The 14415-nt window shown below is 38.3% G+C and overlaps 1 protein-coding gene and 1 long non-coding RNA gene across 52 annotated transcripts in view; one reads left to right on the top strand and one right to left on the bottom strand.

Moving 5' to 3' along the window:
- The window catches only part of ANK3 (ankyrin 3), a 518594-nt gene that overhangs the window by 9538 nt on the left and 494641 nt on the right, over nt 1-14415 (bottom strand). For 31 of the 50 annotated variants that reach the window (XM_067025566.1, XM_067025563.1, XM_067025562.1 and 28 more), the window contains one exon: nt 5554-5644. In XM_067025566.1, the coding sequence (XP_066881667.1) occupies nt 5576-5644 (69 nt within the window). In that variant the 3' untranslated portion in view covers nt 5554-5575. Of the gene's footprint in view, nt 1-5553; nt 5645-7070; nt 7131-7254; nt 7339-14120; nt 14208-14415 lie in introns of all 50 variants that reach the window. The other 19 variants (XM_067025584.1, XM_067025585.1, XM_067025603.1 and 16 more) reach the window with 1 other exon arrangement.
- LOC136793557 (uncharacterized) overlaps nt 1-14415 on the top strand; it is a 116684-nt gene that overhangs the window by 96927 nt on the left and 5342 nt on the right. For both annotated transcript variants that reach the window (XR_010838973.1, XR_010838972.1), the window contains exon 3: nt 13223-13403. This is a non-coding gene — a long non-coding RNA (uncharacterized lncRNA). The remainder of the gene's footprint in view (nt 1-13222; nt 13404-14415) is intronic.

The following is a 14415-nucleotide window of genomic DNA, read 5'->3' as shown; positions in this document are numbered from 1 at the left end:
TGTATCGACAAAAGCCTGAGTGCTTGATATTCTTCTTAAAACCCATCCTGTTCCTTTTTCCACCACACACCTGCTTACCCTTGAAACCTTGAGTCAAGGCATCATCCTTGGCTCAACCCTTTTTCTTCATCCTAACCCCAAGCCATCAGGTACTGTTGACTTTCCTAAAACTACTGCCCAGGTCCTAGCCCTGCCACCATGGTGGCTTAGCTGGACTACAGCAATAACCTCCTAGCTCGCCTCCTTCAGTTTATTCTTGTTTTCCCTCCAATCCTTCTCTACATAGCTGGTGTGTTTAAAAAAATAAATAAGTAAAACATCAGGTCAGACTCTTGCTTAAAATCTTTCAAAGGCTTCACATTTTTTTAGAATGAAATCCATATCCTATATTCTGGCCTATGATGATGCATTTCTCACTTCATCATGGGCCTGCCTCCCCCCTCACCAGCTCATCAGGCTCTGTTGCACTAATCTTCTTTCATTTCCTCAAATGTGTTAGGCCTTTTCCCACCTAACACATGGGCTCTTGCCCACGTTGTACTCTTTGCTGGACTCCTCTTCTCCTTCTCCCCATTCTTTACACTGTTGGCACCACCTACGAGGTCTTAGCATAAATGTCATGACTTCTGAGGGACTTTCCCCAGCCCCCAAGTCTAAATATGTTCCTGTTATTCTTCCATTGGATTTGGACTTTGTATTTTTAGCCCTTAAACAATTCATGTTCCATCTCTTTCCCCCTTGCAGGCTGAGAGATGCAGAAGGGCAGGGGCCGTGAAGGTTTTATTCACCACTGTATATTATTACTAGCCTTTTCACTCTAAACCAGGTGGAAGGTCAAGTCCTTTTTTGAAGGCATGAATGAAATGAGCCAACTTTTTGGCCTCAGATAAAGTGTTTCCCCCGGGAAGCCTCATGCTGTTGCTGCTGCTCTTGGCTTCCACGTGGCTGTGAGACCCCGAGCATTCCCCTAAGAGGTTTACAATACAGCTGTTCCAGTCTCTTCCAACAGGCGTCTGGGGTACCTCCGTTGTCACAGCCTCACTAATCAGCTCTCTAATGGTATTTTTGAAGGTTATGGCTGTGAAGTTTTGCTTTATTTTAAAAAAAAAAACCAAAAAACTGAGTATTTTCACTGTGTATTGTATGAAGAAATTTACTACAGTTTGCCTTTGTTACGTACATTTGATTGAAAATTTGCTTTTAGGTTTCTGATAATCATCAAGTACTATTCAACTATTAATATGAGTAATAGTTAAGAGCTAGGCTCTGGTTGAGTTAAAATTTTATTCTTTTGCTCATTAACTATAGGACCTTGGGTAAATCATTTAATTCTTCTAAATTTCAGTTTCCTTGTTTATTAAAAAAGAGATAATAGTAGTTACGTTATAGCATTGTTTTGGGGACTCTATGAGGTAATGTATGTAATGATCTTACCTAGTACCTGGCATATAGTGATCTTTTATAGACTATGACTATTATTATTATTATTCATAACTAATTTTAGAAAGACAGCTTAGTGGAATCGGACACTAGGTGAAGTGTCAATAATCTTGAGGCCAAGTCCCAGTTCTTCCAGTCACAGCTGTTTGAAAGAATAAATGTCAGATGACCTCTCCAAGCCATAGTATCCTCATCTGTAAAAGGTAGCAATCAAAATTGGTCTCCTCTTCCTGGAGGCTTGTTTGAAGGATTAAATAAGACAAAAACGTAAATGCATTTTATAAACTATAAATCACTATATATTATGTATAAATGTTATACTTATTTTAAGCCATCAGCTTTTCCCTTACATTAAAAATAGGATGGCTGTGACTCAATATTAAAGAAAAGCAGGGTAGAGTTCAGATAGCTCAAAATTCAACTGGTTACAAAATGCAGAATAAAAATTTTGATGTCACCATCTGAGACTCAGTGAAATTGGGTCACATTCCATGTGCTTAGTTGTTCTGTTATTTAAAAAAAAAAAAAAAAAAAAAAAAAAAAAAAAGGCCAGCAGGGCCATAAGAACTTTCAATATACTTGCAAATTGATTTTTCCAGAGCACACATTCAGTGTCCTGGAATTCCAGGCAGTCTTCTTGGACTCATTTTCTAAGTTCACTTATGAAAGGCAAATACCACCCTGGAGAGTAAAATGAGGCTTGCAGTCAAATCGCTGTTCTTTCCATCTGACACATTAAGTTTGCTTTATGCTGAAGCTATTTTCACATTCATATGAATTCTCCTAGTGAGTTTCTCTCCCCTTTGAGTGGTGTAGCAAGTGAGCCAAGGCCCTGCCAACAGCTTTACAGGGTGGATTATTTATCATTTTAAAAATCTTGTACATTTAGTGACCTAGTCATTTCTGTATTAATTCACTCTAGAGGACCCTGGAAGCATAGCACTGTCACATATTTTTTGGTGTCATTTATTCATAGATATTAGGTATATATTACTCTAGAAAAATGGCTCAGCTGGTGTTGATAACCTTTTTGGTTTTCTCCCACCCAGAGTTTGAGACTATTACTGAACAAGTTGCTAAACTTTTAGGGGCATACTAAAGCTGATTGAACTCTCTTCTAGTTTTATTTCATTTATCAGAATTGCTTAAACACAGCAATTTAAGACTGCAAAATCATGCTTAGTGTTTTATTAATCTGCTGTATAGCCAAAGCAGTCTCGAGAAAGAAGAACAGAGCTAGAGTTATCATGCTCCCTGACCAGACTATACTACAAAGCTACAGTAATCAAAACAGTATGGAACTGGCACAAAAACAGACACATGGATCAATGGAACAGAATAGAGAGCCCAGAAATAAACCCACACACTTATGCTCAGTTAATCTATGACAAAGCAGGCAAGAATATACAATGGAGAAAAGACAGTCTCTTCAATAAATGATGTTGGTAAAACGGGACAGCTACATGTAAAAGAATAATATTAGAACATTTTCTCACAACATATAAAAAAAACACCTAAAAATAGATTAAAGACCTAAAAGTAAGACTGGAAACCATAAAAGTCCTAGAAGAAAACATAGAATACTCTTTGACATAAATTGTAGCAATAGGTTTTTGGATCTGTCTCCTAAGGCAGAGGAAACAAAAGCAAAAATAAACAAATTGTACAGAGGAGTGGATAAAGAAGATGTGGTACATATATACAATGGAATATTACTCAGCCATTAAAAAATGAAATTCCGTCATCTTCAACAACATGGATGGACCTGGAGGGTATTATGCTTAGTGAAAGAAGTCAGAGAATGACAAATACTCTGTTATTACTTATATGCAGAATCTAAAAAATACCCATATGAATATAACAAAACAGAAATAGACTCACAGATATAGAGAACAAACCAGTGGTTAACCAGTGGGGACAGGGAAGGCAGGAGGGGCAAGACACAGGTATGGGATTCAGAGGTACAAACTACTATGTATAAAATAAATAAACTACAAGGATATATTGTATAGCACAGGGAAATATAGCCAATATTTTATAACAACTTTAAATGGAGTATAATCTATAAAATTTTTGAATCACTGTGTTGTACATCTGAAACTAATATTAGAAATCATCTACACCTCAATTTAGAAAAATCTTGTATATGTCTTTTACCAGATTCAGCTGTAAGACATGCATAATGGGTGGGTTCATTGTAGATATTGCCACACTGATGTCATCCTTAATTTTCTCATCTCTCACCCTTGTCATCTGACAAAAAGCAATTCATGTCACTATCTCTCGATTCAGCCTACCCCTTACCATCCTTACTGCCCAAGCCAGCATCTTCAGTAGTTTAATAGGTTTTCTGCTCATCCATTATTGCCACCTCCAATTCATTCTGTGCCCTGCAACTAGAGTGTGTGATGAGAACCTAAACTTTTAGTGAAAAGAAGCTTATGAGGCCCAGATATTCCGATTTTTCCTACCTCTCCAGACACAATGACAAAACCTTCTGCAAGCTACACTGACCTGTTCTCCTTTCTTGTTTCTTCCCAGTTCTGGCCTTTGCAGAACACTGGAGCCTGTGCCTAGGAAGCTACCCCAAACACCATCCAATTTCCTCCCCTTTACCCAGATGAATCCTGTTCATCCTTTAAAACTAAGCTCAAGCATCATTTTCTTAGGGAAACCTTCCCTGTCACCCTCAGACCAGGTCAAATCTCCAGTTAACAGGGTTGAGTGTGTGGGCTCCAGAGGCAGCCTGTTAGGGTTTGTATCCTTTCTGCCACTTTTTATTTAGGTGACCTTGGGCAATTTGGGGCCTGTTAAATGGGGATGATAAAGGCACCGATCCAAGAGAATTAAATGAAGAGTACACCTGAAACACTGGAAGAGTATGTATGGATAGCAAAGGCTGTTATTTCCAGAGCACTCTGCAATTCTTAGGAGTTTTCTCAATGCCTTAAATAGTGAAGTGACTGACTACCGTTAAATCTCCAAAATGTAAGGTCAGAGAGGGCCAGTACCTCCCTAGTGTTGTTTACCGATGATTTCCCAGTGCCTAGGCAGAAAGCGTCACAGAGAGGAAATGAAATAAATCTTTAAGTGAATAAATACAGAATAAGTTGTTTTTGGAGGTGGAGGGATGCAGAATTTCTTTGGGCCTTAGTTACAGTTACCTTGCGTACAAAATTTGGGGCAGTGAGACTCCGTGATTTCTCAGTTCCTTGCAGGAGTGCTCCGAGTACCAGGATTCTGGTAACTGGGGAACGGCAGATGAGTGCAAGTGGAAACTGGGGTCTGTTTGCTCTTTGTTACTTGGGGCTATAGGAGAACTGTTGGTGAGCAGCCCTAAAGGACTCATCCTGCTTTATCTCACAGACTTACACAGAGCTTTTCAAAGCCCTATCCGCTCTTTCACCCCAAATGGGCTTCTGAATTGTAGCTACATAGAAAGAAACAGCACAAAGTTCAGAAAACAGTGTTAAAGGAAAATATCCTTCTCCATGAAGAAAAGTTCAGACAACCTTAAACAAAGCTCACTAAACATTTTAACTTTGAAAACATAGTAGTGCCATTAACCTCCTATTTAATTTGCTTTGGTTTATACAAAATATATGAAGTAGTATATAGGGATTTTGCTCATTTCATTTAAGCTTGGCAACCACTGTATTTCAGCCAAAATTATACTCTTAGATGCTGTTGTGGTAAAATGGTGACAAGCTGGTCAATACAAATCTCCAAATACATTTGTATGAACTGTTTGTTGCCAAATACTCTTCCTGTTAGAGAGAATAATGCTACTGCACTTCACAACTAAGCCTTCGCTCTGAAGAGGAGACTCAACAATCACTATTTACATTTGCTTCTGCAACCATCATTTATATTTAAATTCCTAATTTGTGAAGAGGTGGTTTATGGACTGAGCTAGAGGCCACAGTTTTCGTGTGCAGATGTATGTGTACATGAACGTGAAAATGGCCACCAACTGCCTGTTGGATATTCAAAGCTGCGATGCGGCGCAAAAGAGAGGAAGGGGGGTGGCAGGGGGATGGAATGTCTTATCTGGTGAAATGAGAAGTTTCACAGGAAGTTACGTCTTACTGTTGTTGATAAGAGCACACTTACCATCTTGACTGACCATTTACTGTTATGAGTGACTCTTCTTTTCCACATGCCGGATCTCCTTCTTCGTCTTCATCTTATAACCTTCTCCCTGCTTTAAAAGGAACGTACACGTTAAGATTTCATGGTGAGAGGGTTTTCGTTAAAAAGCAGTTTTTCATTCTGGTCCCTTGAGGCTGGATTAGGATAAGCGAAACACAGTTTCAAGTACTTTGTCACTTCACGTTCCCACATATAATCTATTTGCCCCAAGCACACAGCTCAGCAGCGTCCGGGCGAGCGAGGGAGCCCCGTCAGAAGGAACACGCCGCCGTGCTTCACAGTGATTCAGTAGGTCAGTGATCAGTCAAACAACGGGGCAGCTGTCCAGTTCCTGTAAAGCTAGAGGAGATCATCACTCACAAAACTCTCACGGCACTCAAACCCCAGTTATAAAAATATTAGTAAGTTATAATTTATGCCTTTTTAAGCCAGCAGAATGTGAAATAACCTGTTGTGATGAGACTGAAATTTCTCAGTAAAGCACTAATCGTGAACTAAAGACCATGGAAATGCTGTTGAGCTGAGAGACTTTTTCTTTTTTAATTTGTGGAGTTACCAAGCCCGTCCTCTTACACCAGACCAGGCAGGCATCCCTTTTCCATAAAATAAGACCCGTCTTCACCAAGCGCCAAGGACACGCTTCTCTAAGAGCAAAGTGGTTGCACAAATACTCAGCTTTTACCCTATTTATAATGGAGAACACAGTAGCCTTCCCAATTTTCTCATTTACTCCTTAGAAATTTTCAGTTTACTTTTTTCTTATGTAAACACAGGCTATCAAAGTTTCTCTTTTTTCAATGAAAAGGGTAAAGGTCTGAGAAAGGGAAAGAAATGAAAAATAAGCAGAGATGTTTCCTCTGGGAGCTAGAGATTCACTTGCTGAGTTACACTGCTCAGTGATGACTTTAGTTCTTTAACTGGCACATTGGAAATGGGCTGTTATTAACCCAGAGAGGAGAATCCTCCTCAGGTTAAGATGGGGGAATTCATATTTCCCTGTAGAATATACTGGAAAGAGAAAATGTATAGATTACATGTTAAGGATTTCGAGACGAGCTTTTTGTCATTCTAACTTTTAATTAAACCCTGTGCATCTGCTGGAAACAAGTGCTCTCTATCTGGGTCCCAGGTAGGCAATGGGCTGCAGGTAAAGCACTGGGCAGGGGTGGGGCATGGCCGAGGGGTTTGGTGGTGGTAGAGGGTTTTTAATTTTGTCTCCCATGCTCGAACCGGCATGTTCCAACCTCCATAAATGAAATGATCTCTGTGAAAACTCTGAAGATAGTAAGAGTACGTACTGTTAAAGAATGTTAGGAAGGAAAATCTTTTTCTTTGACCCTCATCAAACGCACAAGATGTCAAAAGCAGCAAATGCTTCAAGCTGCCACACTGCAGATGCCAGCCTGTTAGCAGCCTATTCTAGAGAGTTCACAAAGCTTTTATTCTCTACTTTCTTTTTGACAGTCCCTCTCCATTACCACGTCATCATATTTTCTCTCTTGTGGGATAACAATTCGTCTTAGTACTTTCCGAGTGATCTGTAGGAAGCAATAGTGAAAAGGAGAGATTTTCCTGTTTTCTATTTTAAGAGGTGACACTACAGCAAACAAACGGTAGAACATCTAAACCCCAAGAGAAGCATGAAACCCCAGTGATGATTACTTTTCTGGTGATGAGGTTGCCTTCTTCATCAGTAAACTGTTCTTCTGTGACAGATTCACCAGGAATGTTTTTTGCTTCCTCTCCCTAAAGGATGTGGCATAGAGATTAGCAACATACTAGATGGATAGATCTCCACATCACTCCATACACCACACACATGCTCTGTGGAATTGTAGAAAAAGAAAGTATAAACTCTACTTGCAATTCCAGGGCAAGGGGAAAAGGCTGACTCCACGGATGGTTATTTAGCAGTCAACAACATTAAAAGCACTAAACCTCAAGTAGGTACAAGAATGATGGTTAGCAACAAACTCCAAGAAGGAAGAATTTGAAAATACGTAATCACAGAATACAGTTATACAGAGACAGACAAACAAAAAGGTTTCATTTGTTGAAAAAAGATTTAGCTAACGATTAGAGCTCTAATTTAGATCATTTCACTTTGAATAATGTTTCTTCATTAGTCCTGCGAAATCTCTCATTTTGGTGGATTTCCTTTTGTCTGATTTGAATTGAGGTAGCACCTTAGTTGGGGTGTTAATCACCCTTTGTTAGTTTGTTAAATTTAAAAATTCCTTTACTAAAGGCAATATTTTTTCAAATACTATGAGAAAAGTTCAGGATACAGAGAAAACCTTATTTCTTATTTTCAGACTGAGCCTTTCATAAGTTGTAAATGAGAATAATTAATGTCTGATGAAGTACACAGTTTCAGAATATTATCAAGTGAATGGGTCTTATGTGATGACTGATTGATTACTAAAGGAATGTAAGAGGACAGCCTTTCAGTTAGTGACTGCTATCTGATTTAGAAGGGGAAACGGTCAAGGATCTTCCTCTGGTGAGTTAACAAAAATTGGGATAAATTCTTCACTTGCCCAGGTGGCATCATATTTTCCCGCTAACAGGCAGGTCAGTAGATTTAGATGGCTCCTTAGTGTCTATTAGCTCTATGATTGTGTGATAAAAAAACCACTCAGAGAGCAAATATAGGGCTGTATTTGTAACACATTACCTTCTTCACTGGTGTCAACTTTAGGTCAGTCTCACTTACAGTTTTGGGGAACAAGGACAAACATCTTAAGTGCAGACCCATTCTAGAGACCTACTGACTTGTTAATCATACTTCTTTTGTTGAAGAGGTGACCTGTGCAGTGCTATAGTACTGTGTACTGTAGTTATTGTACACCTGTAGGTTTTTTAGGAAAAATGGCAAATCACAAAGAAGACAGCTGCATTTCTGGGAGAGCCAGGATTCTAACCCTTTCAGTGTTATTGTCATGGGAAAGGTAGTAGCTCTGTTAATTTTGTCAGTGCCAGCCAATGGTGAGAAAATTCTATGATTGTTTTATGTCACAACCAGTAGAAAGGCAGTTGTGGTTTAAAACAACAGAGTAGAGACTGAAACACTACCTTGTTCTGCTAACAAAATTCTATTTTTATTCTTTTTTCTTTCTCCAAAGTGACTTTGTATTCTTATAGATTGTGGGCTCATAGGTGGGATGTTTGACTCATTTTACCTCACTGTGGTATAAAGGTGAGATGAAAATAAAACATGATGTTTCTTGCTGCTCATGCTTGCTTCAAGGTTCACCTTGAACCTTGCTTATGATTAGTTTCAATTAGCACAGTTAAGCGAGGGAAGGAAATGGGAAAAAATTTTAGTGCATTCCTGCCTGAATGCACTAAAATCTGCAACAAGTTCTTATGGGAGTGTTATTTATGTTTCCTATGGTTGATTTCATATATCTGGAAAAAAAACAATTTCATTTTATTTTACAAGTAAAGGCTCAAAGACAGCAGAAAAGCCAAAAAAAAAAAAAAAGGGTCATGAAAAGTTTCACTATAGTTTAAACAAGTATAAGCGAGATATGTTTGAACTAACTCTTGCACATGTCTAGCTCTTTGAGTGTTAAGACAATTCCAGGATCCCAGGAAAATCCATTAAAATAGCATACTATTACGTATGTTATAAGTTGACCCTTTGGTGGGGAAGGATGCCAATTAATTTGCAGACAGTCTCTGAAATGTGCAGTAGGTATATTTATAAGCATAGCGAATACATTTAGATACATTGATTTATATTAATAGCCTTAGAAAAAAGCGAAGCCCTAGTTATAAATAACAAGCCATATAGGTTGTTGAGATCTGCTGTGGTATGTGGGCATTTTCATTATTTCCTACTGAAAATTCATACTGCTTACGTATAATTAAAGGTGAAGATACTTCTCTTAGTCTTTTTTTTTTTTTTTTTTGGTACGCGGGCCTCTCACTGTTGTGGCCTCTCCCGTTGCAGAGCACAGGCTCCGGATGCGCAGGCTCAGTGGCCATGGCTCACGGGCCCAGCCGCTCCGCGGCATGTGGGATCTTCCCGGACCGGGGCACGAACCCGCGTCCCCTGCATCGGCAGGCGGACTCTCAACCACTGCACCACCAGGGAAGCCCCACTTGTCTTAGTCTTAAATGGGCACTAACTATAGTCAACTAGTGCTTTATATAAGGTCAAAATAAGATATATGATTATGTAGAAACTCACTAAACTGAGGGAATGGATTAGATAGTAGTTGACTGGATAGATAGGAAAGTTAGTAAGGAGTCACAAAATACATTAAAAAAAATTTCATCCATCTTTAATTCTATCAGGTACATTGGAGATCAGGTGTTACCAAGGTGTTACTTTAGGGCCTCTCTTTAATGAGAGAAAATAATCTCTAATTAGTTTCTAAGGTTCTTGAAAATCTTTGTACTTTTAAGTAAATAAAATTTCCCCGCTAGTTTTGGTGATGGCATTATTTTTGGCAACACCTACCCACACTTTTTTTTCTTTCCTACTTCAAAGGAAAATTACAGCACATATGGTGTCACAGTATCATTCCTGGTGGCCACCTTTGTGAAGACTACTGTACTTTCCTTTGGACCCCTGCTGGAAACATTGCATTTAAAAATTTTTATTCCTCTCTCCTTCTTGAATAAAATGAAAAAATAACAACGTGAAATGTACCAATTTGCTGTGATGTACACAACATTAAAACTTGAACTTTCAAAAACATGAGATGAGAGAAACTATATATGTAAACTTAGCAAATTACTAAGCAATATGTATTCTGAGAAACCCGCTTGCTGGGGATGTATGTGTATATGTATATAGCACATGTATATTCTGTATACACATACATATTGGTGTATGTGTATAAAACGATCTGAAGCTTGTGAACAATCATTACCTTGTTCCATCGTTCCAGAACAATGGTTATCTGAAGCTTGTGAACAATGGGAAGTGGAATGGATAGATTGAACTTTTTGTATTTTTGAGTTGTTTGATGGGGGGAAACATACATGTAAACCCTTATTTTGAAAGTCAGTAAAAAAGCTCAGAAGTAGAAATAAAAATATAGTTGAACTATATAGTAAAACTTCAGTTATTTGAATCTAATCAAACTTAACAATGGTTTGAGTTGGTTTAAAGTTTTTACCTTTGTAATCACTGCATTTGCTAAGCAAATAATGTAAACAAGCTCATAGGGACTGGTCAATTTAAACTGCTTCCAAGCATTTGAAACCACTGTGATATTATCATATTATATAGAAATAAATGAATATGCTTATAAAATTTTAAAATCCCAAAACAAATGGGAGAGTTTGTTAACTTGACTCATTTCTTAAGGACTTGAAAATATTAAATGTAAAAATATAAAAACATAAAAAAGAATGAATCCACATGTGAAATTAAAGAGAAAAATCATAAAATTCTACTTTCACTCCATTTATTATACTAGTTGAATGGCTAAGAACACAGATTTGCCTAGACTTGTGATAATGGAATCCTGAATATATCTACTGCTTTCATTGACACTTCCTGGCCAAAGCTAGCTCTGGGAAGGATGGAACAGCCACCAAATAGTTTTCCACTCCAGGATTCTAAGTCCTAGGGGAATTACTGTGGCTGGTTCAGTCCAAGGTTGGACAGCCTCCATGAAGTCGGTCAAATTCCTAGCATTCTGGCCCCATCAAATAGTTTCCAGGAAAGATAGCTCAATGCTGCCTTCTTCTATGCCACCAGAATAGTCTAAATGGCCAAGTGCCTAATTTAGTCTAGGAAAAGGTATTCCTTTTTTCTTTGTTCTGGACAAGAAGGAACACAGTATTGTGGAAAACGCAGGTAGGAGGCACTTCTCTAGAGGACCAGGGGTTAGGTTCTGGCCTCAGAACGGTTACCACCCAGCTGTGTGGTCTTGGGTAACTCAATTCATCTCCGATCCTTGGTTTTTGTCATCTAGGAAAAGAAGTAATTTTAGTCTCAATGACTCCTTTAGGTCCTAACATTGTCATTTTATGTGTTTTGACAGAGATGGATCCCATGTCACATTTACCGTGTAGTACTGCAGCCTCAAGCTCCTTTACATTAAAAAGGTACCAACAGGGCTTCCCTGGTGGCGCAGTGGTTGAGAGTCCACCTGCCGATGCAGGGGACGCGGGTTCGTGCCCCGGTCTGGGAAGATCCCACATGCCGCGAAGCGGCTGGGCCCGTGAGCCATGGCCGCTGAGCCTGCGCGTCTGGAGCCTGTGCTCCGCAACGGGAGAGGCCACAACAGTGAGAGGCCCGCGTACCGCAAAAAAAAAAAAAAAAAAAAAAAAAAAGGTACCAACATATGGAATAAAGAGAAAAGGCAACAGAAATGTGATCTTTTTCAACTGCCCCTAAAATCTAAACAGAAAAATATTAACCAGAAAGATTTCTATGTATGTCACTGACAAAGACTTTTTCTTACACCTATAGCTTCCAATTATAATTATAGCTATCCTTAAGCTTTTGGTTTCTCTGTCACATATGAAAGACATTTCTCAAAGCTTGTTTTAGTGATTCCATTCTTTATACAACGCCCTCCGCACTTATAAAACGCGTTCTCTGATGTTTCCACTCAACCTCCCTAAAATTACACTGACTTCAAGAAGTGAAGATTTGAAGAGAACACAGTCTCCTCTGTTTTATGAAGCCTACAACATCAGTATATTTCAGTCTTTTAAACTTAAGCTCTTAATAAAAATGTTAATATATATAATTATATGTTAAGCTTAAATATATAAATAACTCATTCTAACAAAATTACTTAAAAGCTAACTTGCTAATGCATGTTCTAGAATTCTAGGAGACCAAAAGAAATAACCCTCATTGACTTAGGGAGGGGGTTGATGTTTCTATTGTTTTAATATTCTCCAGAGTAAAACTTCTCTACACTTTCTCCCACTGTCTATGCAGGATTGTGCTTATTTTCTTCTGTCATATATAGAGGAGTCAACTTCTGTACTGGGCAGCTATTATAAAGAAATGAGGTGAATTTGATGCAACATGAGTATGTCATATGTTAAGCATAAAAAAGCAAGTTACAAGACAGTATGTCTGGTGTACTTTTTCTAGATGTTTCACTTTAGTGTCTTCAAGAAGTAATACTTTAATCATGGGACTAGCAAAGCCTGAACAGAGTATGGCTTTACATGTTCAGAAAAACCAAATTAAGGATTTCTTCCCCCTAATCCCAGAAAATGTGTGGGAGGTGACTGATTATGAGGACTTCATAAATAGCAGGCCGAATGCTTGCAAATATGCTAGATACCAGTAAGTAATTTGGATTGCCCGTGTGGAATTTTCAAAGTGATTCATACTTTTTTTTCATGGCCCCTATTGAGCTTAAGGTTGATTTGTGGATAATTTAGGATTTAGACAAGGACTGATTTTCTTCTCTAATGTTTCCAGAGTCTTAGAAAAACTATACTAGAGCAGATTTGGCAGATTTTCTTCTCTTCTTTCATCTGATCTACAAGAAAAGTACAAGCAGCAGGATTAAGACGTTTTGGATACCTAAGCCAACTTCCCTACGTCTCTGGTTTGGTGTCCTGACACTTTGGAAATGGGTGATAAGTTTGATAAATGGTTTTCAATAGATATTTCCTTTCCTTTCTTTCTCTTCAGAACTGCCAACCAAGGAGCCTCAAGTTATTTGGACCACATTCAAAGGACTGTGTATTGAAAATGGCTTCCTAGTTCTCTGCACTCAATTATTCTAACATCAAGAGAGATCTCTCTAAAAGCAGAGTAATGAAGACAAGCAGCAGACTGCGAGAAGCTGTCTGTAGGACCTCCCGTACATAAGGTCAGTGCTTCAAAAGGCCTTTGTGGGGGAAATCAAGACTTATTCATAGTATTCAGCTGTGCTGTAACAGGGTAGAATTACATTTTTCACTTCCAGTAAGAGCTGCTTCCTCTACTTACAAATACAGCCTTAAAAAAAAAAAAAAAAAAAAACAGCCTGATTTTTTGTATGTCAGTCAAGTTAAAAACCTATTTCAGAAGTTTTTGCTTGGTTTGCATCATGTCATATACCTCCATGCCAGGCTATAACACTGAAGTCTTAGTCATTGATTGATAACGAAGAACTGGTTTTCACTTAAAAACTGTTAAGGCTGAGAAGGGAGCCTTTTAATTCTTTCATTCTCTTTCGTCTTTATCTTACCTCATACTTCATTACAGCCTCTGGGGTTTCAGTTGAACATTTCGTTTGATCTGAACTATTCTCTCACCAAGGTAGAATCTTTGTTCACACATAGAACACTTCTCCAAGGGAAGCAGTATACAAATGCCAAGAATTCTCAGATAAAATTACAACTGCCACATGTCAAACACAGGCCTAGACAGAATACTCACTACCATGCAACGTGAGTTTTTCCTTTTGGTGGTTGTTTTTATAAGTTTTCAAATATGCAAAGAAACATACAGAGCCATTTAGTTACCAAGCATGCTGAATTTTCCAAACCACAAGAAAGGTTCTAATAATACAGCAATGCCCCATACTGATCCGGCTTCGGGATACCTTTATAATCAAACGCCGGCGAATAACTCGGGTAGTGACTCTCCGTTCTTCCTCTGAGCTTGAATCACTCTCACTGCCTTTCAAGTCCTAAGTAAATGCATTTTTAGTAGAATTTTACCATCACATTTAAAATAAAAGACATTCTGAGAAGGGAAATCAAGAAAGAATCTTTCACTGCTGGTTCCCCGCACTTAAGGAAAATCATGATGTATATTTGTGGAAATCTTAAAAAAAATTTAAGTGGAAGAAAGTTTTGAGCAGAATTCTAAATGAAATTACTCTGTATGTGTATGTA

Source organism: Kogia breviceps, chromosome 2, assembly GCF_026419965.1.
Source record: "Kogia breviceps isolate mKogBre1 chromosome 2, mKogBre1 haplotype 1, whole genome shotgun sequence".
Classification (NCBI taxonomy): domain Eukaryota; kingdom Metazoa; phylum Chordata; class Mammalia; order Artiodactyla; family Physeteridae; genus Kogia; species Kogia breviceps.
The sequence above is the reverse complement of the archived record's forward strand: the minus strand, read 5'-3'. Positions and strand labels throughout refer to the sequence as shown.